The 24,805-nt window shown below is 44.6% G+C and overlaps 1 protein-coding gene across 4 annotated transcripts in view; it reads right to left on the bottom strand.

Annotated features, from left to right (window-relative positions):
* Positions 1-24,805, bottom strand: part of KCNAB1 (potassium voltage-gated channel subfamily A regulatory beta subunit 1) — a 391,903-nt gene that overhangs the window by 112,843 nt on the left and 254,255 nt on the right. For 3 of the 4 annotated variants that reach the window (XM_042954544.1, XM_042954546.1, XM_042954545.1), the window contains exon 2: positions 14,021-14,064. In XM_042954544.1, the coding sequence (XP_042810478.1) occupies positions 14,021-14,064 (44 nt within the window). Of the gene's footprint in view, positions 1-14,020; positions 14,065-17,999; positions 18,024-24,805 lie in introns of those variants that run through there. The other variant, XM_042954547.1, reaches the window with a different exon arrangement.

The following is a 24,805-nucleotide window of genomic DNA, read 5'->3' on the forward strand; positions in this document are numbered from 1 at the left end:
CAACACTCAAGCCTAGATCTGAGTGAGGGTCAAGTGAGAAATTAAAAAAAAATAAGAAAGAAAGAAAGAAAGAAAGAAAGAAAGAAAGAAAGAAAGAAAGAAAGAAAGAAAGAAAAAGAAATGGCTGCAGATTTTTCATATCACCCTAACAGATTCCCCTGCATCCCTCAAAATCCCACTGCCTCGCCCAGCACCTTCCCCGACTCCCCAGAAGAGGTGCTCACTTCCTCATCTGTGCCATTTCTGTGTCTTACCTCTCTACCCTCTGCCTCTCTACTCCTAGCACTGTTACTAGCACTAGTCACTGTTAGACTGCTTTTTACCTTGTTTACTCTTTGGCCTCACCCTTTCCTACCCTACTGTCCTCTCTTACTCGGCTGTCTCTTCCTCCAGGAAGCCTTCCATGACCTGCCCACCTCTCCCTTAGGCAGTCCTCATATGTGTTCCCACAGCACCTCAGATTTCTCTCAGAGCACTGGTCACACTGTGATTCACTCATTCATTCATTCATTCATTCATTCCATGAATGAGACATACTGAACGCCTTCTCTGATCTAGGCATGTGATCTGAACGGATAATCCAGTAAGAAATAAGTCAGACTGAAGAAGCTCACCAGCAAACATAAATACAGGGTGTCCTCTGGGGGCACAAAGCCCAGAGATGTAATCCATCCCAGGAATCTGGTCGCTGCCCCCCCACCCCCACACTCACTCACTGTGTGAGGCCAGGCAGTGGTGCTCTAGTGCATCTTCCCCCCCTTTTCCCCAGCACAGCGTCTGGCACATCTTCATGCAATCCACGACCGTGAGAATGAATGAGGGGTGCCAGCCTCCGTGCTCTATGAGGACGATCAAATCTGTCGTCGTGGTTCCTGGCCCCCTCAGAGCTCACAAACTAAGATGCACCAGCAGGGCCGGGACAAGCCAACCCCCCCCCCCCCCCAGGAAGGTGCTGAAAGGGAGGGTGACTGCTCTGCTCCTCTCCCTTGGCCCCGGGAATGATGTGCCAGTAACAAAGGCACAGAGACCCGCTTCCAGAACTGTGTCTCAGGACCAGTCCTGTCTCCTCTCTTCAGCCAGTGGTTACGCGTATCTGCTTCCCATATCTGCCGAGCAGGCTGCACTTTCTGCCCAGCAAGGGCTGAAGGAAAGAGCAGCATTGAGCAGCATGGGGATGCTTGGGAGGGAAGGGGAGTGAGCGACCAAAAAGAAAAACAAAGTCCCACAGAAAACTTGTTTCCAGTCACCATAAGCAGAGCCCCGCCAGCACTTTCCATCCTTCTGCTTCCTCCTGCACAGCCTGAAGGGAGCCCCATGGCTAGGCCGTCAGCTCTAACTCAGCAACTGCTCGTTCCCTCATCACGTTTTCTATAATTACATGTTGGGTAGCCTCTTCCCCCTTCCCATTTTAATTAGTCGTCAGATGTAAAATGACCACTAATGTATTTTCTGCTTTGCTCTTCGGGAGGTTTTGCGTATTTTTGTCATCCAGGTGTTAGGATGACGCTCTTATTTGTAAATGAGCCTGGGGCTCTCTGATCCTTCAACATTTGGGGCAAAATGTAAAGGAGAGTCTATTAAAAAGACAAAGGGACATATTGCCCCTCTGGAGGAAAAGTATGGTCGATTTGGCAAACTGAGGGAGCAAGAAATGAACACCCTCCAAGGTCACCAGACTCTGCGTGTACCTCACACTGTAGAAAAGCCTGGGAGACAGTCATTTTTAACCTTGGCCGCCAAAGACATAGAAAAACTCAGAAAAGCAAAAACAAGGGTGGGGGAGGGTTTTCCGGTTCCAAGGATTTGTCTGGAACACAGTGCTTTTTACGCAAGGGTCCTTTAAATTTCCTTTGGGCATCTGCATTCTGTAGATTTAAGCCCTTCTGCAGCTTCAGGGCTGGTTCTTGGTTGACTGGATTCCTTCAGTAATTGGTTCAGGGACGGATACATACGCCAGCCGGAACCAATATTTATAGGAGGCTTGGGGCTGCTACAGCCATGTTGTCACTCTGAGGGCAGCCTGAGAATGAGACCTCCAGCATGCAGAGTTCACAGTCTGATCCCTGGATCAGGCCATTAAAGTGTCCACTGCCCACACGAGCCTAGAATTTTCTGTTTTGGCTTAAGCTGAGGTTTTCACTTTGCTTTGGCTGAGTTTTCTGTTCACTTATTCAAGAAGGCTTCTGAAGGATTCACACTCAACAGACGTAAAAGGAGTTGGGATTTTATTCCTAATTTCATCCAGGAGGCCTCTAAGGCATAGGTATGAAACGCCACGCATTTCCCCTCCTGTGTGGACCTACAGCCGGTCACCCCCTCAGGCATGTGCGACGCCCTCCGAGGGCTCCCCTCAGCCCCACACTCTCTTAATCTGGGCACCCCATTCCACAGAAGGTCAGCACCCCAACGGATGAGTCCCTCGAATTCTAGCCTCACAATTAGAGGAACTCAACTTTGCTGATTGAAATTCGGAAACTTTCTCAAACTTCCATTTGGGTTTTTATGGTTTAAGAAAATAGTCTTATAAGTGTAATCTTTATAAAATTCATGTACAGGGCAAATGCCAGGTAAACAACATGAATAGACTTGCACGTACATAAGGTGTGCCTTCGTCAGGCTTCTTCTTAGAGTAGAGGAACCACAGGCAGGACTAGCTGACGTCTTTAGGGCAATGTGCTCAGGAGGTTAAGTCGGGAGTTAGGAGCTTCCTTCAGGGCATCCAGGGGAACACAAAAGGTCTGCACTCACTTGTATTCTTACTTGGAAATCTCTTCCAGAGAGAGCGCACTGGGCCATGGGCCATGAGATGTGCATTCTGGCCCCCATGCTGTCCGTGGAGCTGTGATTGCCTGCCCTGAGTGATTCCCGGAGTCATTCCGACACCCCCATTCTCTAGTTCTACAGTAGACTGTGGGCATTTTCACCCAGCCGCCACTCTGGAGTCATGCGGAACTTGATCACTGCCCACATCATGACTGTTAGAGCTAGAATGAGCCTCCCATGTCTGGTCCAGCCATTCACTTCTCGAGGAGGAACCTGAGGCCGGGAAGAGGCTGTGGGCACTTGGAGGCTGCGGGCGGAGAAGAAGTAAGGATCAGGTGGCTGGTGGCCGGGCCAGAGGCAGGAGGTGTGGGCTCTGCTGTCTCTACCACTGGACTTGGACAAGACATTTCCCCTCTTCCTGATGAGGGAGCCTAAGGCAAGCTATGGCCTGTCCCCCCAGGTGGGATATGTGTGATATTCCCCGGGCACTCCTGGCTGCCCAAGAACAAAGGAAAGGGAAAAACAAATGGTTAACTGATGGAGATCACAGTCATACAGGACAGGAGTCTCCATCAGTTCACAAATATCTCAGTAAATTACAAGAAAATGGCCATTTTATCAGTAGCCTAATCTTCAAAAACCCATAAACTCAGTTTCCTGGAGCTCCGACATCACCGTCCCCTCTGGAGTGATGTGGGGAACAAAGACAAGAAGGAAATGATAGGTCAGATTAAACTTCCTTATAACCTGCAGCTCATTGACAAATACTTGAGGCAAATACAGACTGAACCATTTCTCCAGGAACCCCCTACTGTCCTAATGTTAATGCCTGACTAGAGGGAAAACAACTTTAGCTTGACAAGAGCAAGGACTCCAGTATCTTAGGAGTCTTCTTTGACATATCAAAGTCCCTCTGGAGCCCTTCCTCTTGCCCTTACCTCCCTCAACTCCATAGTATATAACCAGTCACTCCTCACCATTCCAGTGCAGCTCTTCCTGCCTGTGGGTCCTCTCCCCGTGCTTTAATAAAATCCCCTTGTTGCAACAAAGATGTCTCAAGAATTCTTTCTTGGCCATCAACTCCAGACCCCCGTCATTCCACTCCAAACCCCCATCATCCCTGCCTCTGTTTTTCTCATCTGTATAGGGGGTTGTGACTGCAAGGACTAATGACCCCTCTCATATGTGTGAGACCCTGTGTATAATTATCAGTTCCAGCAAATGGCCTGCATCTGGGTCTCTGGAGGACCTTCTCTCCCCTGCTACCTGGCGGTTGTACAAAGACTGGCTTCATTTGTCAATCATAAGTTAGGAAGTGAGGGCCACTCATCCTTGTAAAAGTGGGGGGTGAAGATGGGGTTGTTAGAGACTCCTTTGTTTTCTCTTCCCAAGCTCTTCCCTGGCCCCAGCTCTGAGGCAGCTGCTCTCTCCGGCTGGCTCTATCTTAGCTCTTAATACACTCTAGGAGGGAAGGCAAAGGCACACGGCCCGCAATCACTGGCCATTCACAGTATAAGCAGGTTCTCAGCAAACCTTACGCATTTAATTGATGAAAGTAGGAAATGAGGAAGAAATACCCTAAAACAATCTCGTACAAGTACAAATGCCTGCTCAGTTTTTAATGTGTAGGCACCATGGCAGTTATTCAAGGTAGACTTTCCAGCCTCGGATTCTCTTGTCGTATGTTTGCTATCCACGCAGTGTTTCAATTTTGTGGGTATTTTGGTCTTAAGATAACTCACCGTGTCAGGAAGAAAAATTGGTAAACTCTCTAAGGGAAGAAACTGTACTTTTTAAATTGTTTCTCAAGTGTCTTAGAGGCACTTCATAAATATTTGTTGTTGTTGTGTTATTATAATAATAGGCAAAGTGGCTCGTTTACACTGGCCTTGCTACAAGAATGAGACTCACGAAGGGTGTCACAAAAATAATGCCATCCATGTTAAATATTTTATGTCATCTTCTCCTAGTGTCAGAATATTTAGTTCAGTGAGAGCATCTCTCAGGCAGAGGCAGACAAGCCAGTACATTGTGCACATATGCAACACATTAAAAAGAAGCCCACAAGGTTTATTCTTACGACTCACCGCTTTTGCTCTGGAAGGTTGCCCTGATCAGGGAAGGGCATAAGGCAAGACAGGCCCAGGTGGCGGGTGCTGAATGGAAGGGAAGGCGAGCTCAATCTGGGCAGGTTCTCCTCTGGGAGCCTGCCGGTCAGGTGGAGATGCCTCAGGCCAGCTCCAGGGGCTAGCAGGAGGGGGTCACAGATGCTGGCTGCTGGCTCCTGGCTCACCAGTCCCAGGTCATACCCGTCTCAGTCTCCTTCCACCTGGTTGGGGCAATGGCTTCCAACCCTGTCACCGTCTCAGAATCATTAGTGAGGCCTTTTAAAAACACCTGCAGCCTGAGCGGACCTCAGGGTCTTCTCACTCCAGAGGTCTGGACGGAGACTGGCTACCTGCATTTTTTAAAGCACCACACGTAATTCTGATGTGTGGTCACAGTGGAGAAGAAACACCTCTTGAGAGAGTCAGTGTAGGCTCTCCAAGGTGTTAAATATTTTACTCTAGGAGAATGAAGTGTGAAGGGCTGCCTAAAGAACACAAAACATGCTGATGGTAGAGGCAGTTTGCACCGCCCAGTAAGTTACAGCCTCAAGGCTTGTGTAAAACAGGGCCCTGGAGGCATGGGGTGTTCCTTTTCACTACTTACACCCAGACCTAACCCTGTCTGGTAGCACTGAAGAAAACGCCCTTCCTGACCAGAGAACAGCCCAGACCTCCTGTGGGATGATGGTATTATTAATTTTTTTTAAGTTTATCTACTATTTTGAGAGAGAAAGAGAGAGAGAGCATGACAGTGCTAGTAAGGGCAGAGAGGGAGAGAGAGAGAATCCCAGGCAGGCTCCGTGCAGAAGCCAATGCGAGGCTCTATGACTGTGCGATCATGACTTGAGCCGAAATCAAGAGTCAGATGCTTAACTGACTGAGCCACCCGGGCGCCCAGGATGATGGTATTCTATAGGTATATCTATTCTATGAGCATGTGACCACATATCCCCCCATCTGTGTTCCCTCATCTCCCTATATCGTGTCACTTCCAGGAAATATCTGGCTGCTTGGCTTGCCACACACACACCTGTGTGATGTTTTAAAAAACTAGCAAAATGTTTTCATTAGTCAGGGTTCTCTAGGGAAACTGAATCTTATAATTTTTTTTATATAATTCCTTATTATATACCTTTTTATATGTAAATATTTATATAATTATACTAAAATATAAAATCTCTATATAGACTTGTGTATATAGATATATAGATCTATCTATCTCAATAGACGTATATATATAGATTTACTCTAAGGAATTGGCTCACATTAATGGAAGGCTGAGAAGTCCCAAGATCTGACATCTGCAAGCTGGAGACCCAAGAGAACTGCTGTGTAGATTCAGTCCAAGTCTGGAGGCCTGAGAATGGGAAGAGCCCATGGTTTCAGTTCTAGTCCAAAAGCCAGCAGGCTTGAGAGCAGAGAAGAAACAATATTTCAGTTTAAGTCCAAAGGTCTGAAACGTCTGCTGTTCCAGCTCAAAGCACTCAGGCAGGAGGAGTTTCCCTCCTCCAAGGAGGGTCAGCCTTTTTGTACTATTCAGGCTTCAATTGACTGAATGAGGACCACCCAACCCACATTCAGCAGGGCCATCCAGGGCCATCCGGCTTTACTTAGTCTACCAATTCAGTTGTTAATCTCACCCAAAAACACCCTCAGGACACTCCCAGATTAATGTTTGACTACAAATCCGGGCACCCTGTGGCCCAGGCAAGCTGACAAATAAAAAGAACCATCACAAGCCCTTTTTCTTGCAAACATCTTATCTGGAGGGAAGCAAGTATATCCCAGAGTACACAGTGCAGGGTAAAGTCAGCCTCTTTCAAGCACCTGTAGGAGCAGCTACCCACTATGGTGTGTCACTTCCCATGGCATCAGTCAGACAGGCCTCTGCTTCTAATGTGAGACCGTGTGGGGTAACTCAGGGTGTGGGCAGATACCCTTCTAACTGTTGATACAGCTCTGAGCCCCACCCCAGGCTGGACTCCATGTCACTGTGTATGCAGCACATCCCCTGGCCCCTAACCCACTCTGGGACAATCCTCAACATTGGACCTTTCTGTGTCCTCTCCCCACTTCCCACCTCCCACTTCCACTTGGCCTTCACTGTTTCGGCATTGATACGCTGCTGGAAAAAACCCAAAGAACCGGGCTGGCTGGTCCTCAGCGATTCGTGATTTCTAACTTCAGCTGGATCTTCACTATCACCCCGTGTGCTTTTTGCCATTACTTAGCCAATGATCCATCTATCTTGTCAGCCATTCAATAAACACTGTTGATCGCCTACTACGTGCCAGATATTGTGTTCTGCTAAAGATACAACAAGGGTACAGGAAAAAACAGAGTTGGTCTCTGCTCTCAGGGAGCATACAGCCTGGCAGACTCTAGAAGGCAGATGCCCTAAATCTGCCCCAAAAGGCCAGTCCTCTGTATTCGCAGGTGACCTCAATGACAAGCACAGGTTTGCCTTGCTAGAAGTTCCTGGGTCTCTGTTTGCAGCCCAGAGCTCCTTCCATCACTCCTTATGCCCTCTGGATCTCTGAAACCAGAAGCTGAAGGGCTCAGGGTGCTAGAGTGGCTCGGTCAGTTATGCGTCCAACTTCGGCTCAGGTCATGATCTTGCAATTCATGAGTTAGAGCCCTGCATAGAGCTCCGAGCTGATGGTGTGGAGTCTGCTTGGGATTCTTTCTCTCTCCCCCTCTCTCTTTCTCTGCCCCTCTCTCACTTGCACTTTCTCTAAGTAAATAAATAACACTTAAAAAAAAATAAATAAGTTGAAGGTCTCTCGGGGGGTCACCGCCCCCACAATGCTCCTGCTTCTTCAAGCCCTCCTTCCTCTTACTGTTCCTTCTGCATTTCTCCCTTCTGAGATTTTAGCTCGTCTACCTTGATGCCCCATCCGGGAACCCTAGCAACCTCCCCTGCTCAGGGAGACTTCTCATTCTGCATTCCCAAGTTGCCAAATCCTGTTTATTCTTCTTCCTAAATAATTCTCTCCTTTCTGTATATCTTTAATGCTTCCTGTAGTACTGCCTCATCACTTGACTCCTAATTCCTCTCCTTGTCTCCAGTCTCAACCCTTTCCCTCAAGCCAGCCTTCATATCGCTGTCAGAAACAAGCCTACTACACTGGACGATGTCTTGCTCTTGATCCAAGTGCTTAAGTGGCTTTTCACAAGCTAGAATAGGATTTTCAAACTTCTTGGGTGTTTTGGGTTTTTTTGGCAGAAGGATCCTTCTTGCCCACCTCCTTCAAAATGGAATCTGAAGCCCTACAGAAAAATGAGCTATTAAGCCATGAAAAGACATAGAGGAACCGTAAACGCATACTGCTAAGTGATGAAGCCAATATGAAAAGGCTACATACTGTGTGATGTCCATACTCTATGAAATTCTGGAAAACACGAAACTATGGAGATAGTAAAAGAACCAGTGATTGCCAGGGGTGAGGGGGAGGGAGAGATAAAGAGGCAGAGCACAGAGGAGTTTTAGGGCAGTGAGATTACCTGTATGATACTATAATGAGGACTACACATTATTATACATTTGTCTAAACCCACAGAACATACGACACCAAGAGTTATGCACACACCTAAGGTAATTACAGTTTGGGTGATACGGACGTGTCAATGTAGGACTGTCACAAAGGTGACACTCTGGTATGGGATGTTGATAGTGGGGCAGGCAGTGTATATGTGGGGCAAGGGGAGCCATCTATCCTTTCTACTCAATTTTGCAGTGAACCCAGAATTGCTCTAAAACATACAGTCATTGGGGCACCTGGGTGGCTCAGTCAGTTGAGCATTTGGTTTGGATCACGATCCCAGGGTTGTGGGATCAAGCTCCACATTGGGATCAGTGCTGAGTATGAAGCCTGCTTAAGATTCTCTCCTCTCTCCCTCTGCCTCTCTCCCCCACTCATGTGCTCTGTCTCTAAAACAAAAAAATAAATAAAATAAAATAAAAAATAAAAGATGGTCATTTATTACACATTGCATTAAAATTTTTTAATTTATAGGTGGCTCAGTCAGTTAAATGTCTGACTTTGGCTCAGGTCATGATCTCGCGGTCCATGAGTTCAAGCCCTGCGTCGGGCTCTGTGCTGACAGCTCAGAGCCTGGAGCCTGCTTCAGATTCTGTGTCTCCCTCTCTCTCTGCCCCTCTCCTGCTCACTCTCTCTCTCTCTCTCAAAAATAATTTTTTTAAATTTACATTTAAAATATAAATTTACTTTAAAAAGTTTACATTTAAATTTACATTAAAATTTGTTCTATTTATCTTTACCTTTAGAAAAAGTGGAGCTCCTTTGATAAAGGCTGTGGCAATGGAAGAAAAAGGGTGGAGTGAGATGGATCCCTGTCTGTGTCTCACCCCCAAGCGTTCCCTTGTGACCTGGGGACCTCAGGACTTGGAGGAACACCAGAGATGCAGAAGACACGAGCTACATGACTTAGCAAGGTAAACAAGGGCTCTCATGGTCAGGCCTGGCTTTCCTTCCAGGCACATTCCTCGTGGTTCCCTGACACCCTGCCTTCACAATATTCTGCACAAACACTAGCGTTTCCCCAAGCACCTCCCGCTCCACGGGGTCTCCCTCCAGGCTCGTGCTTCTCCCTCTGTCTTGAATCCTTTGCCCTTCTCCACTTGGTGATTTCCTTCAAGTCTCAACTCTATAGCAGCACCTTCTCTGTGAAGTTCTCCCCAAGTTCTTCAGGAGACTTTCCTCAGGCTTGGTTCATCTTATCCTGGCATCTGGCAAACGTAGTGTCTGTTTCCACACGTCTAACTCCTACTGTGTGAGCGATGTGAGAGCAGGATCCTTGCCGCTTTCATCTTGGTATCCCCTATAACCAGCAAAATGTCTCGCTTCCTAAGCATTTGCTGAGAATGAATGAGTAAACGAATGAACAAATGAATGAGTGAATACATCAACTTGACTCTTTCTGTCTCAGAAGATGATCCCACATTCTAGTAGATGATTTTCACTCACTCCTTGGTAGATTTACTTTTTTCGCCATAAGGTTCTTTGACGTTGGGGCTTGATAGCACTGGTCAATGTATTTACAAACCAGGCCAGCCATAAGCAACCCATAGATGGGTTTGGCCGCTTAATTTCTTCCCACATTTCAATAGCTGGCAGAGCCATGTGCCTTCAGAGGTGTCTTCAGTTTATCCTTAAGTGATTTCATCTTTCTGTTCCCATTTACACATGTTCTTAGTTTATGAAAAGGAAGCTTGCCAGCCTGTCCTCTGGTAGAACAGAAAGTCAGGACTGTTAGCTTTAACTATGACCTTTAGAATATTTTGATAAAAGACAACTGTAATGGTGTGATTGCTTGGGACATTTATGTATCTACTTATTTTTATTTTCTTTTGAGAGAGAGACAGCACACGTGAGTGCCTGTGGGAGGGGCAGAGGGAGAATCTTAAGGATGCTCCATGCCCCGTGCAGAGTCTGACCTGGGGATCGATCTTACAACCACGAGATCATGACCTGAGCCAAAATCAAGAGTCGAATGCTTAGCCCCTGCTTGGTACATTTAATACCTAATTTCCAAAGCCTCAGTTGAACATAGGCTGTAACTGAGCAGACATCCTGAGCCTGCAGCGGTAAAACTGGCTCCTCCTGGATTTGAGAACTGGGGTCTGCAGAGCCAGATAGATTAAGCCTGGTACATATTCCTTTCTATGATGTTTTCCGTCTCCTCTGGCTTACAGAGGCCCTTAGAAAAGCGCTCAAAGAAATGATCATTCAACCAAACGTTTTACCTGTTTTGAATGAAGTCAGTCCCATGAACTTCTTTGTTTCCTCCTATTTTTCATGCAATGTCTTATCACAAGTGTTTAGGCTCTCAGAAAAATGGAAAGCTCAAATCAGGACTTGCTACACCTGAATCAGAGTTCTGTTTCAAAGTTCACCAAAATACCAATAGCACACACACACACACACACACACACTGGGTTTTTTAAAAACTACAGTCTGCCCTCTGGAGACTCATTTCCATGTGGCCCTTCAGAAACACCTGAATTTTTTTTTTTTATAACTTTAAGGGCTTTGGCTTGAGTTTTCTATGTACTTTTGACTAACTTATTTTCCGCCATAGATACAGACTCTATGAGATCATTGGTCTATGATTTTTTCACTATATTTCTTAATTTATATTTATAGGTAATTTCTTTCAAAAACAAATAGTGAATAATTATTTACCATAAAGCACATTCTTAAAAAGACTAAGGTCAGACTATCTCTGATAATGAACCTCCAGAGTCTTTCAAAGACAAGTAAATGACAACAAGATCAGAGCCATAAATTAAGCAAGTGCCAAATTTCCTTTGACTTATGGTAATCGAAGACCACCCTCACCACCCAAATCATATCATTAGGGAGAATCAGAAAAGCTCGGGCATCTATAGCCTTCAATATCTTTGAAATACAGTAAAAGGAGGCAGAATTGCCACTACCTTTAATTCATTCACTACCATCCCCTCCGTGGTCCCCACACTCTCGTTCAACAGGGGCCAAGAAATCCTTCCAATGCTTTCTTGGTGCCTGCTCACCACTTTGAATCCCACATCACCAGGCCCCAATGTTGTAGTTGCTTAGCCACCCCTGGTCATTCTCTCTTAGGCTCTGAAAATTTTAGCTCTGGCTCAGTGTCCCTCTCTTCAATATTAATTTTGCCATACTTTAGAGTGATTTCAGGGACTCCAAAGATAATCCTTCCCTGCGCCTTTATCTCTCGGTTTCTTAACCTCCTCCTCTCCACCGATCTTGTCTTCAACACAACCTCAGCCACCCTCTGCCCATGGACACACCTTAGACTTGTTACTACCCCAACTGAATGTCCCAAACCTCAGTTTCAAGCATCCTCCTTTCTAACTGCCACTTTCTATCCTTCAAACTTACTGTCTCTACTGCTCTTATTCCAACAATGCTCTGGTCCTTCTGTTTGTACAATTCATCAATCCTACCCATTTTCTATTGTCCTGCCATCTCCTCATTTACTTGTGGATCATATCCCTGGATTTAGTCCTCATTTTCCTCTCTGCTCAGTTTAAACTCTGAGGTCCACCATTATAATCACCCCTTTCCATAAACTCTCAGCTTCTTGGCTTCTCTTTTTCATCATATGCCCTTGAAAAACCCCATCTGAACAGCTGAGTGTGGCTGCAGGAAAAACACCCAGCCACAGAGATGGTCGCATTTCTAATTTATTAGCATGAATCTCAAGCAGATCCTTAATGCCATCCAGCCACTCCGACGTATCCCTCGGTCCATACACCCTTCTGCTCTCCTGGATGTCCTCTTTCTCACCCGACTTTCAACACCTGCTTCCCATCATCACTAGCAGCCGATGACCCTTGCTCCTGATTTGCACTGAGAATATAGAAGCAACAAAAGAACGTCTCCGAGATACCGCCAACCCACCCAGCAGCTTCAAAGCCCATGTACTCTGCCTGCTTTCAAGTTACTCTCTTCTTGTGTCTTCAAGAAATCATTCTAGGTATTTTTCTCTCCTCTCCTACATTATTTTTTTTTCCTTCTCAAAAGGATTTCCTTCTCAGCGTACAAATACGCTGTCATTTCTTCCATGTGTAAGAGCACTCTCTCTGACTGTGCCCGCCTATCCGTCTGCCTCTCCATTCTCTGCTTCCTTTTATAGACAGAGTCATGAAAAGCGTATCCACCAGCTATTTACTTCCCATGCCCTCTTCAATCATGCATGAGCTCTCCACCTCCCCAAACTGATCTTTTCAAAGTCATCAGTGACCGCCTTGCTGCTGTATGATTAATTCTTGGACCTCATCTTGCTTGACCTGTGAGCAGCATTTGATAGGGTTGGTCACTTCGTCCTCCTTTAAGTAATTTCTTCAGCTGCATTCCAGGACTCTGCATTCTCCTGGGTCTCTGCCTACTGCCCTGACTGCTTCTTTTCAGTTTTCTTGATTGGCTTTTGCTCATTTTCCTGATTTCTTAATGTTGGATTCCCCAGGTCTCGGACCCCGTGCTCTTGTGTTTCATCTATACTCAGTCCCATGTGTCCTCATCTAGTCTTAAGGCTTAAACAGCATCCGCACGTTGATGACTTTCAAGTCATGTACGTGACCCACGCCTCTTCTCTAAAGTCCAGATTCATACACCCATTTACCTATTTGACCTTTTTGTCTTGGATATCTAACAGGTATCAGAAACAATACAACCAAATCAATCTCCCTTCTCCCCCTCTCTAAATCTTTCCTCCTTCCTTCTCCCACATTTCATTTGCTGGTAGCTGCATCCTTTCCGCTGTTCAAGCAAACCCTCCCACCCCCATCATCTTTGCCTCTCCTCCTTTGTCCTCCACTCCACAAAGAATCAAACAAAGAATCTGCCAGCCTCTACCTTCAAAGCAGAGCCGTAATCTGATCACTTGTCAGCACCTCCTCAGCTGCCATCATGGTCTAGACCCTCTTAGGTTACAAGGATAGTTCTCATGGTGTCAAAAGGTCCAAACACCAGGGCTGCTTTTTCTCATATGTGGGAGAAATCAGGAAGCCTTATTCCCTCCCCAAGTCTCATAGTCACATTTCACCATTTCAGACTCATTCTCATGCTGTTACCATTGCCATCTCTAACTTAGTCTTGTTTAGATATTAACATTTTCTGGGAGGAATAATATATGTATTTACATATATATATTATTTATATATATTGCCTCAGAGTATTTAAGGTACATCATAAAAGTACACAAAGTACGTAACAATAGAAAAAAGTAAGCGAGTAAATTAGGCAAAGGGAAAAGAAGGATAGAAAAAAAAATCCAGATGAAGCTACAGGCGGGTGAGCGTACAAATGCATACAACGAGGTTCTTCACCTTTGCTGAACGTGAGTAACAGGGAAGTTTCTTCCACTAAAGTGTGCTTTAATTATCAGATTTGTTTCTGCTTGATGGGCCCCATATGGCATCATGAGCACAGTGGCTCTTTGGGCCTAGAGAGGGAGAGGGCTGTGTTGGGCAGGAAAGGCTCAGAGGAGAAGGGGAGCAATGTTAGTCAGGAAGTCCCTCCTTACCTGAGACCGGGTCTCAACATAATCCTAGTCACTCCTTTAGTGTTCTCCCCAGTCTCCCACCTCCCGGGCCATCCCCACAGGATACCCCTGGTACTTACCAAGACCCAAGCAAGAAACTCTGAGTCCTGATTTTCCAAGATTCCTAGAATAAAAATAAAGCAACACATGGTCATGACTTTGTCAGGTCAAACTATTCACATTTAACTAGGAATACTGTATCTCCCTTTGGACATTGTTTTTGACTAGAGTTGTGGTAAAGACAGAACTGCAGGTGGTTTGTGGTCCTGGGAAGAGTCTTTTGTCTCCATCTGGGTGCTGGGAGGCTCAAAATGTGCTCAGGCTCAGCACAAGATGAAAATGTCCCCCGCTAAATGCAGCTTTTCAGGCCTGAATGATCTTCTTTACCCATTTGTTTACAAATCTATTTTCTCTCTCTCCTTCTAGAATGTGAGTTCCTTGAGGGCAAAATTTGTATTTTATTCACCATCCAGTCATTTATTATTCATTTTCATTTATCACCAGAACCTGACACACAGCATACTCTTAATAAATATTTTGTTGGCTGAGTAACCAACAAACTGATTTCTAAAACAGAATATTATTACTAATGGTTGGGAATTATTAGAAGAATAAATTCAAAATGATCCTTTAGGCTATTTAAACTAACTTACAGATATCTCTTGACCTTTGATGGGGTTATGTCCTGAGAAACCCAACCTAAATTGAAAATATCATAAGTTGAAAACGCATGGAATTCACCTAACCCAGCAGACATCATAGCTTAGCCTAGCCTATCTTAAACATTTATAGAACACTTATGTTAGCCTATAATTGAGCAAAATCATCTAACGCAAAGTCTATTTTATAATAAAGTGTTGAGTATCTCATGTAACTTATTGACTACTGTACAGGGAGGAGGAGGAGGAGGAAGGAAGGAGGAAGAGGAAAAAGGAAGAAGAGGAGGAGGAGAAAGAGAAAGAGAAAGAGGAAGAAGGAGGAGGAGAAGAAGGAGGAGAAGAGAAAGGAAGAGGAGGAGAGGAGGGGGAGGGGGAGGAGGAGGAAGAGGAGGAGGAGGAAGAGGAAAAGGAGGAAGAAGAAGAAGGAGGAGGAGGAGGAAGAGGAGGAGGAGGGTTGGACGGGTCTACAATGGTTGCAAGTATATTGGCTATTTACCTTCTTGATTGCAGGGCTGCCCAGGAGCTGCAGCCTCCTGCCCAGTATCATGAGACAGTATCCTAACATGTATTTCTAGCCTGGGAAAAGGTCCAAATTCAAAGTCAGAAGTATGGTTTCTATTGAATGCACATGCCTTTCACACCATCACAAAATCAAAAAAAACCTTAAGTCAAACCATCATAAGTTGGGGGAGCCTCTCATGTCTTTATGAAAGGCTCCATAAAATTGCTACAAGGTCAGATAATGGGGCACCTGGGTGGCTCAGTCGGTTAAGCGTCTAACTGTTGATTTTCGCTCTGGTCATGATCTCTCAGTTCACGGGATTGAGCCCTGCATCAGGCTTTGCGCTGACAATGCAGAGCCTGCTTGGGATTCTCTCTCTCCCTCTCTCTCTCCCTCCCCCTCTCTCTCCTCCTCCCCTTGCTTGTGCTCCTTCTCTCACAAAATAAACAAACACTAAAAAAAACCCTTTTTTTTTTAAAGATCAGATAGTCCTTTTTAAGTGATTATTTTTTCCTTCATCAATCCCTTTGATTTTCATCCCTAAAAGCTTATCAAAAAGAGGGGATATATTTTCACTCTCTAAATAGAGAACTAAGCACTCTAGTCTTCATTGTAAGGTATCCCGTGGAGACCCACACCCATCCCATCTTCCTGCCATTCTGCCAAACAGCTGTCATAGAAGAGATCAAATTCTCAGAGAATGCCTCATAGAACCTTGTAGGGGTCTAATGTGAAGAGGTGAAGCTTAAATAATTGATCGTGGTAAAGTGCACCCCTTACTCTCTGATCAGATGCTCTCAGGAGAACACAATCCCCCAGCCCCTGCCCGTTTCTACCCCAAACAAGATAGTACAGACTTTTCCAACTGCCACATAGCTCAGTTCTTCTAAGTGCTCTCTTGATTCTTCCACAGTTTGGCTTCTTTAGAGGCAGTAACTAGTGCTCTCATTTTTGCCTCATTTCTTTCCTCTGTTTATTATTCCTGTCTATAAAATGCTGCCTAAGCAACACATTGAGTTTCATAGCATAGTCCAAAGTGCATTATGCTGCAAGGAGTTGAAAGACCTGGGTCTGTGACCTATTGTTGAAATTAGCCAGGTAACCTCTGGGGTTCAATTTATTCACTGGTAAAATGAAATATTAATGCCTGGGCCATTCATCTAGCATCACGTCTGTGGGATCGGAATGTGATGATGCGTGCTAAGGTGTTGCAGAGCAGATAAATGCAAAGCATAATTATTTTTGGTGTTTTCGGACTCTGCGCCCCCTCTCACAGACCTAGTGCTACGTTTTCCCATTTGAAGTGGGTGAATCCACCTGGAAGGAAACTATTGCATAAACGAGTGTGTGAAAAACACTTTGAACAACTGAATAGGAGAAAAATAACTGAACTTCTCCCATGAAAATAGTTTGCGTAAGAAATGATCCTTTGAGTAGTTTCTCAGAGAACCACAGGATATAAAATCAGAAGATTTTTCTTTTAGTCTAAAAGTCTGATTTTAAAAGATAGAAATATAGAACCAAAGCTCTATAGTAGGGAGAATAAAAAAGACTACACCAAGACAAAAAAGTGTATATATATACATATATGCATATGTATATATATGTGAAAAAAATATTAAAAAATAAAATCATAAAAAATTTTAAAAAACATAAGTGCAGTCAAACCTTGAACAACACAGATTTGAACTGCATGGGTCCATCATACGTGGATTTTTTTTTTAAGTAAATACAGTACAGTACTACAAATATATTTTCTCTTCCTTATGATTTTCATAATAACATTTTCTCCTCTCTAGCTCACCTTACTGTAAAGATACAGTATATCATACAAAAATATACAAAATATGTGTTGACTGCTTATGTTATCAGTAAGGCTTCCAGTCAACAATAGGCCATTAGCAGTTGGGGTTTTGGGGACTCAGAAATTATACACAGACTTTCAACTGCGCAGGGGGTCTGTGCTCCTAACCTTCACATCGTTCAAGTGTCAACTCTATGTATGTAACCAACAGTCTTCCAGGTGGAGATATTCAATACTGACGCCTCAGGAAGAACTTACTAAGAGGTCACCACATTCCAAGTGATGTGCAGCTCACGGAGATACAGAGGGGAACCCATTCTGGCTTTCTACCTCCAGGGAGCTCTCTATCCTCTACGTTTTCCGAGGGGCACAGAAAAATATCCACGTAACTACCATATAGTGAGGTATGTCCTCCCTGGATGTCTTTGGAAGAATACGAAAGGGCTATCTCAGACCTGTATTCACGTAACTATGTTGGTGTCATGGGAAAAAAAAAAATCTCAGCAAGAATTTCCACCTAATTTTAATCTTTCAATGATTCAGAGGACAAAAGGGAGTGCAGAAAACTGTGCAGAGCAAGACACTGTTGTGACAAAATCAAAGAGGACAAGGTCCTGTCACTGGGTACTTACTGAACAACATCCCAGCACCAAGGTGGGGAGACCTGACCTATTTTCCTTATGACAGTGACTTAGGAAGATAATGATCACTCTGCTATGGGTTTGGAAGACCAAACCTAAGAAACGAGAATTGTCAGCAAAAAACAAGTACTAAATGTGGCCCATTTTCTTGCCATTGATGTTTAAACACCCAGGCCAGCTTTTCCGGAATGAAGGCCTTAGAATATTTTGCGCTATGTGAAAAGTTCCATTACAAATGTGGATCCAGAGGTGACAGATCACGCATTGAGCCTTGGTGTTTTTATTTCCTTTAACCTCTCTCTCAGTGTCTTTGTTCTCTACAGGGAATGGTGATGAAACTCAGGTGATTGTTTTTCAAGTGAGAGACATTTTCTGTCTCTCACGGAGCCATATCTGGTCTCTAAATCCACTGCCCTTACTGTGTCCAGGGGTGAGTCTCTGTGAGACTCCTACCTTGTAAGACATTCTTAACACGTGATGATACTTCTCGTTCTGTAGATGTAGAAGGTGGGAGGAACCAGCTCCCTCCAGTTCAGCTCACAGAATTCCGACACAATTTCCGTGATCACGGAATGGAGATGTTGCAATTGTCCACATATTCTGATCCATTTCAGCTCTGCTGGGTAACAGAAATCCAAACACTGGACCTATTTGATCTAATGAGTACAAATGATATTATCAAGGCTTGTTTGTGTGGCTATCACACCAGATGATGGTCAGGTTTACATACCGCGCTAGGCTGTAACAGATGCCACGGAATGTTCTTCACCCCACGTACGGAGTTTTCATAACTACTTCGTGATCTTGCAGGACTTTATGCAACAGAACAGCTTTACAGAATTTCATTTTATTTTCTAGTTCCTCAGCGTTCGCACAATTGAGGCTACATAAACATTCTGTGAACGCATCCAATTTCTAATTAGATTGAATTTCTTTCCCTTTCGATTCAAAATAGTCTCACTGCACTGGTTTACCTATTTTATCTGTGTCAGATATGCCAGAAGGAAGACTCACCGTGTCCATTTTTAGTATCTGCTCTTGTTCAACTCAAAATAAAAGCTCCTCTTTCCCAGGTGAACCTGGGCCGCTCTGCTGCTAATATTAGAAATGAATGACATCAATATGGGGGAACAGGACACTTAGCTTTGTCAGTCAAATGCTGGAAAACCCTAAATCTGAAATCAGAGCTTCAGGAAAGAGTTATCTGGAAAAGGGATACAGGTTCTTGAGAACACCATGATTGCATCTCTCTCCCTCCCCCCGCCCCCCCCCCCTCTTTTTCCTGTAGGCAGGACTGTCCCCTCCATGAACACGTGCCTGAACTTATTTTAAGCCGATGGTTAGTTCTGTGACAGAAGCATTAAATATAATTCCTAGTGGCATTTTGTGAAGCATCCGTCAGGCTCTTTTTGAATTTAAAGCAATAATGGAGCGGTGAGAACTGAAATCAGGGGTCACGTAGGCACAGTATTACAAGCCACTCCCAGGCTGCAGTTCCTTTACAAATCACAGATGCCAAGGGGCGCCCGGGTGGCTTAGTTGGTTAAGCATCCGATTTCAGCTCAGGTCATGATCTCGCGGTTCATGAATTCGAGCCCTGCATAGGGCTTTGTGCTCACAGCTCAGAGCCTGGAGCCTGCTTCAGATCCTGTCTCCCTCTCTCTCTGCCCCTCCCCCATTCATGCTCTGTCTCTCTTTGTCTCTCAAAAATAAATAAATGATAAAAAAAGAAAATTTAAACCAATCACAGATGCTAAGAGGGGAAGATCAGCAGCCCACGTGTCTTGTCTTAAATTGTTCCCTCCTGAATACCCATGTGTTGGACATCATTCACAGTTGTAAACAGCTCAGCAAAGAGGAGTAGCTAGCTAAATTATGTACCTTGCGTTTGGCCAGGAAAGCAACACAACGTCGCCTGGGACACGGGGGATGACTAAAAGCACAGGAGTTTGGCTGGACCTGTTTTCATGTGCTCAGGTCATTCTGTCATCTGCTGGCTCATCTATTGGAACATCTTTCTGATCCCTGAATCACACCCTGCTGTTCTGAGGTGCCTCACCTGGAAGTTACTAGCCAAATCCAGGGGTGGGATTTTTTTTTTTTTTTTTTTAAGAAATGTACATTTAACCTTTCTTGAAAAACCCAGAGCCAAAGTAGTGTCTGTCTGTCTGTCAGTCAGCTGGTTTTGATGGTTGTACAAGCACACACATTTTGACAGTCGTGAAGGTAACTACAAATGGTAATAATACGTTCTTATGAGGGCATCGTTCATCACTGCTAGTAAGTGAGTAATGACTCATTTGGAAACCACCAGGCACAAAATTGATGTAGCCATGCATTTTGATGACAGACATTGTCATGCAGCGGAATGAAACTGTGTTTCATTCCTACTTTCACTTAAGTAGCAACAAAGTAGAATGGGATTCTATCAGATGCTTTGATTTAATGGTTTCAGTCTTTTGTCAGTTGTAAATTCCAGCTAGATTCTCATTTTCACTGAATATACAAAATCATCTGCTGACCTACAGATTCTAGAGAAGTCTAAAGAAGCATGGCAAAAAGAGACTTCCCTATACTTAATTAATTAGTTCAGTAGTGATATACCAAGTTTCAGCTATAAACCAAGCCTTGCATTAGGGGTGGGAATGGGCTGAGTAGCAAGATAGTTGCTATTCTCATGGAGCTCACATAATAGAAGGGGAAACAGATATTCAATAGTGACTTAATAATCTGATTGTAATGCTAAATAAAAGGACACTATGCCCTAAGTATAAAATTGGGATGTTGGGAAGCTGACCTGGTCTGGATGGTTAGGAAAAGCTTTTCTAGGGAAGAAGCATTTAACCTGAGATCCAAAGGAGGAATAGAAAGTAACTTAATGGAAAGAACAGGGCTTAGCATGCTAGGCAAAGTGAACAGAATGTGCAGATGCTCAGAGGCTGGAGGAAGCATAGGTAATTGAAGAACTAAAAGAAGGACAGGGCAGTGGAAGAGGAGAGTGTCAGTGACTCCAGGGGAGTGGTGGGGTCACAGGAAGAAGATGAAACAGGGTCTTACAGGTTAGGTTATGTTATCAATTTTAGACTTAATAGGACAGAGTTATGGAAAACTACTGGAAAACATAGAGGAAATGGGTTGAAAGGAAGGCATGAAGAGGAGCTAGGAGGCTACTTTGTTAATCCTGATGAGAAATGATGGTACCTTGAATTTCGATTGAGCAGAGATAGGAGAATGGGGGAAGTTTCCAGATATTCTTAGCAGGCAAACTCTAGAGGACTTGGTGTTTGGCTAAAGATGAGGGTGAAAGAGAAGAAGTAATGGGCCATTCTCAGATTTCCGACTTTGGCAGCTGGGTGAAGAGGGGTGCTTTTCACTGAAGTAGGGTTCATTTAGGAAATAGAAGGGTTTGACTCACCTTTGTGCATTTGGGCAAAGAGATTTGCATGAGATATCCAAGCTAGTTGCCCAGAGCTCAGAGTAAGGAGAGGGTGTTCTGGGTACAGAAGGTTAAAGGGGCCATGGGCTGGGGCCAGCTGTCAAGGGAGAGAGTGTTCAGTGAGAGAAGAGGGAGCCCAGCCTTGAGAAGCTCCACATTGTGCGTGGCAGAGAGGATGCACGCAGACAAAGGAGACCAAGAAGGAGCGGCAGAGATGTAGAATGGGAAAGTGTTGGTGGAGAAGCCAAAGGTGGAGGTGGTTTCAGTGGGGCGTGAGTGACCAGCAGTGTTGAAGGCTGCAGAGTGATCCAGACCCGGGAGGAGGGAGAAATGCCCTTTCCTGTTCAGCCCTGCGGGGACTGTTGGGACTCCCGCAGCAGTCATCCCGGGGGCCCGAGAATGGGAGGCGTGGAACCATGCTCACCAGCCGCGGGTGACCTCGTGCAGGGTACTTAGCCTTTTGAAGCCTCTCTCCTCAGTCATATGTGCAGATATTAATAGCCCACTACTTTTTTGTTTTTGATGATTAAGTGAGAAAATATAAATGCAGCACCAATGCCAGCATGTTTCAGTGTTCAATAAATGTTAGTTGCTCTCTGCCCTTATTTCCTAGGAAAAAATGGTGCCTTAAACACGAACCCTGGTCGGGTTCTGGTTCTGGTGCCGAAGCTGGTAGGCGGTCACTTCTGTGACTTGCAAGGCCAGCTTCGCTTCCCCGACCTTAGGATCCTCTTTGTGCTTAGACATTGTGCTTAGACACTGCAACCATCCCGAATCTATTATGTGCAAATTGGGAGTCATTTTGCTAGAATCGTTAGAAAAGTGGGAAGCAGGGGATAAAGATAGATAAAGGAGACAAAGGAGAAGGTGGCACTTTGTTGGCAAAGGCAGTTTGGGGATGTCAGGTGGGTCTGAGGAATTGTGAACAGTTCTTCTGGGATCACCAGGAGGGATGAGATGGAGATATGACATAAGGTTGTACGGATAGGGCTATACACACTTGGGTGTTCTGCAGGGGTGTGGCGGGGACTGAGAAACGGTTGCCCAGGTCTAGTTATTGCTTAAATAAAAGTTATTCTGCTTTTACTATCTCAAGGAACCCAAGACATCAGAATAGCTGGAAATCAAGAACTCAGATTTTCAAATCAGAAGAATCTAGGACCTTTATCTGAGGGGCACATAATTTGGAGGTTCAAGAACTTGGAATGGAAAAGATACGTTTTTGTTTTTCACCACCTTCTTACTGAAACTTAGCATCTCCTGCAATTATGAATATAGGCAAGAAACCATAGAAGTACCTATGTTACTGGTGACTGTGCCACCAACAGAAATTATAGGCATTTTTCTGTCATCATCACAGTTACTTCAGAGAGCTCAAAAAATTACACTCCTCATCCCTGGAAATGGTGGTATTCCACCTGCCCCTAGAGCTGGTTATTTAATATACTAATAAAGAAATGTTTTACTAGGTTAGAAATTTGGATTTTAGGTATTTTGAACTGTATTTCAATTTAATTGGAATCCTGTGTATTTTAGGTTATATACTTAACAGCTATTTTTCTGAGGAGTCTGTAGGCTTCACCAGATTGCTAGAGGGAGGGGTCTGTGCATCAAGAATCTTGGATACAGATTAAAGATAAAGGTTGTTTAAAAATGCCTTTGGGCATTCATCTGCCACAAAGCAATGTGGGTTTGCAAGCATCTCTTTCAAACTGGGAGGGAAGACATTCCTGAAAAATATTTGAAAGCAAAATTAAATATGCAAAACCCCACTGCTACTATTTAAAAATGTGTGTAATGTTGTTGAAACTGTTAATGTTCTGGTATCTCTATTTGTTTCATTTTAGTAAGTTAAAAAAGATTTCTTAGGCCCTTACTGGATTTACTTCCAAAATCAGGCCCACTGCTTGCGTTATCTCTGCTTGGACAAAAATCCTGGTCTCTGAGTTCTTACATTACAGGCTTCATCCACCCACCTGCGAGGTGGAAAAGCCATGTTTACCCTCTGAGGAAGAGGAGAGAGGAGAGGATTTGCCAGTCTTGGGGCTCTGGGGCCTTAGCAACAAGTGGCTTGTCTCATGCACAATATTTCTTGTATAAAACACTTCACTTTAATGTGATTTATTCATTCAACAATTTCATATTCCAGTTCATATTTTTGTGTTTGTTTTAATATAAAAGTATGTTTCCTCCCTAAATCTTCAAGCAAGTCTGTTGTCTCAGAGATGCCCCATGTTGGTCCCATGGCTTTACTGGGTGCCCCTGGGCATTCTCTGCTGTCCCAGTTTGAAAGGCCTGGCTATAAACTACTGTCAGTCATTTACACCTTAGTGTGAACAAGATTCAAACCTTTTTCTCACATCACTTTGGAGAGATTTGAAGGAACAGATCAAGAAATAAAGCACTAACTATCTGAGCGAGATGGAGAGGACAATGAAGGTGGGATAGAGGGAGGAAGGAAGCTGGGTGAAGAAAGCAGGCCCTCCAAAGGGGAGAACCCTCTTTGCCCCATCTAAATTTCATTCAAGATCACATCTCTCCTCATGACGGCATGGTCACACTTTCTTATATATCATACACATACTTGCCATTTTCAAAGCTAAGAAGAGAAAAATCGAAAGGTTTCAAAGTTTTCTTCACCCAAATGGTGATGATTTCTTTTCAAAGAAATTCCACACGGTGAAGCAAAGGTAAAGCTTTCCCTGGCATCTGCTTTGTAATGAGGGCTATGATTAGTTTCCACTGTAATGAGCCGTGCACCTTTCAAACGCAAAATGTAACAAGAAAGCACCTGCAGTAGGAGCTCCAAGCTCCACAGCCTTTCAGTTCCATTTACTGTGGGTAAATCCGTTGCTTTCTGGAGAGAAAGCAAAGTCAGCAATATGATGGAGACGGAGGCATGAACCGGACTGGGGGGCCGGTTGATATTTAGATATGCGCTTTAATCAAAAGTAAATGCTTTCAGCCGTAAGGCATCGGTTTGCCTTTCAGTTTCCTTGACAGAGGAATGGAAAATTAATGCCTGTTTTCTCTGTGGGTTCACGTCTTTCACATCTGCTGCCAGGGTGCCATATATCACAGCGCATATTATACTTCATTCTGCACAAGGTTGTTGCTCCTTCCAGACGGAGCTCTGTGAGGCTCGGGACTGTGTCTAATGCATCTGCTCTTTCCAACACGCAGCACAGGGCTGGGTGCAGAGTAGGTGTTCGGCGATGCTCACGGTGGGTGCTCTGATGCCAGTGTTGGCTGCGGCTGAAGACTGCATTGTCACTTGCTTGTTTTGCTCTTGTTGGCTAGGGACGCTCTGTGGTTTACTGGAAAACACCAGCCAGCACAGTGCAGTGGTGGAGTATGACACAGAGCACAAGTGCCTCTGCCACGTCCTACGGGTGAAGCCCTGGGAAAGTTACGGAATCTCTCCGTGCCCCATCTGTTCCTGGTGATAATAATAGCAACTACCTCCCAGGGTTGTCGTGAGGATTAAAGCATTTAAGGCAGTGCTTGGCACATCGTGGTAGATGCTGTCTAAGTGCAAGCTGTTATCACACAGACACAGGTTGGAATTCAAGCTGTGGTCCTGGGCATCTCGTTTCACCTCGTACAGGTTCCCTCTTCCATAAAATGAGTTTCTCCGCTCTCCCTGAGGAGAGGGACACAGTGGACGTTGAGGCCTCTCACTCTTTTTTTTCCAACCGATACAGGTGTTAGGGCTGCTTCTCCTAATCTCACAAGAGGCCGGAGCTTAGGAACCTGCTTAGCAGGATGCTTTCTGTCCCGACCCATACCTTTCCTCTTCTGCCCCTTGCCCTTCTGCTAAATC

Source organism: Panthera leo, chromosome C2 (genome assembly GCF_018350215.1).
Source record: "Panthera leo isolate Ple1 chromosome C2, P.leo_Ple1_pat1.1, whole genome shotgun sequence".
NCBI lineage: Eukaryota > Metazoa > Chordata > Mammalia > Carnivora > Felidae > Panthera > Panthera leo.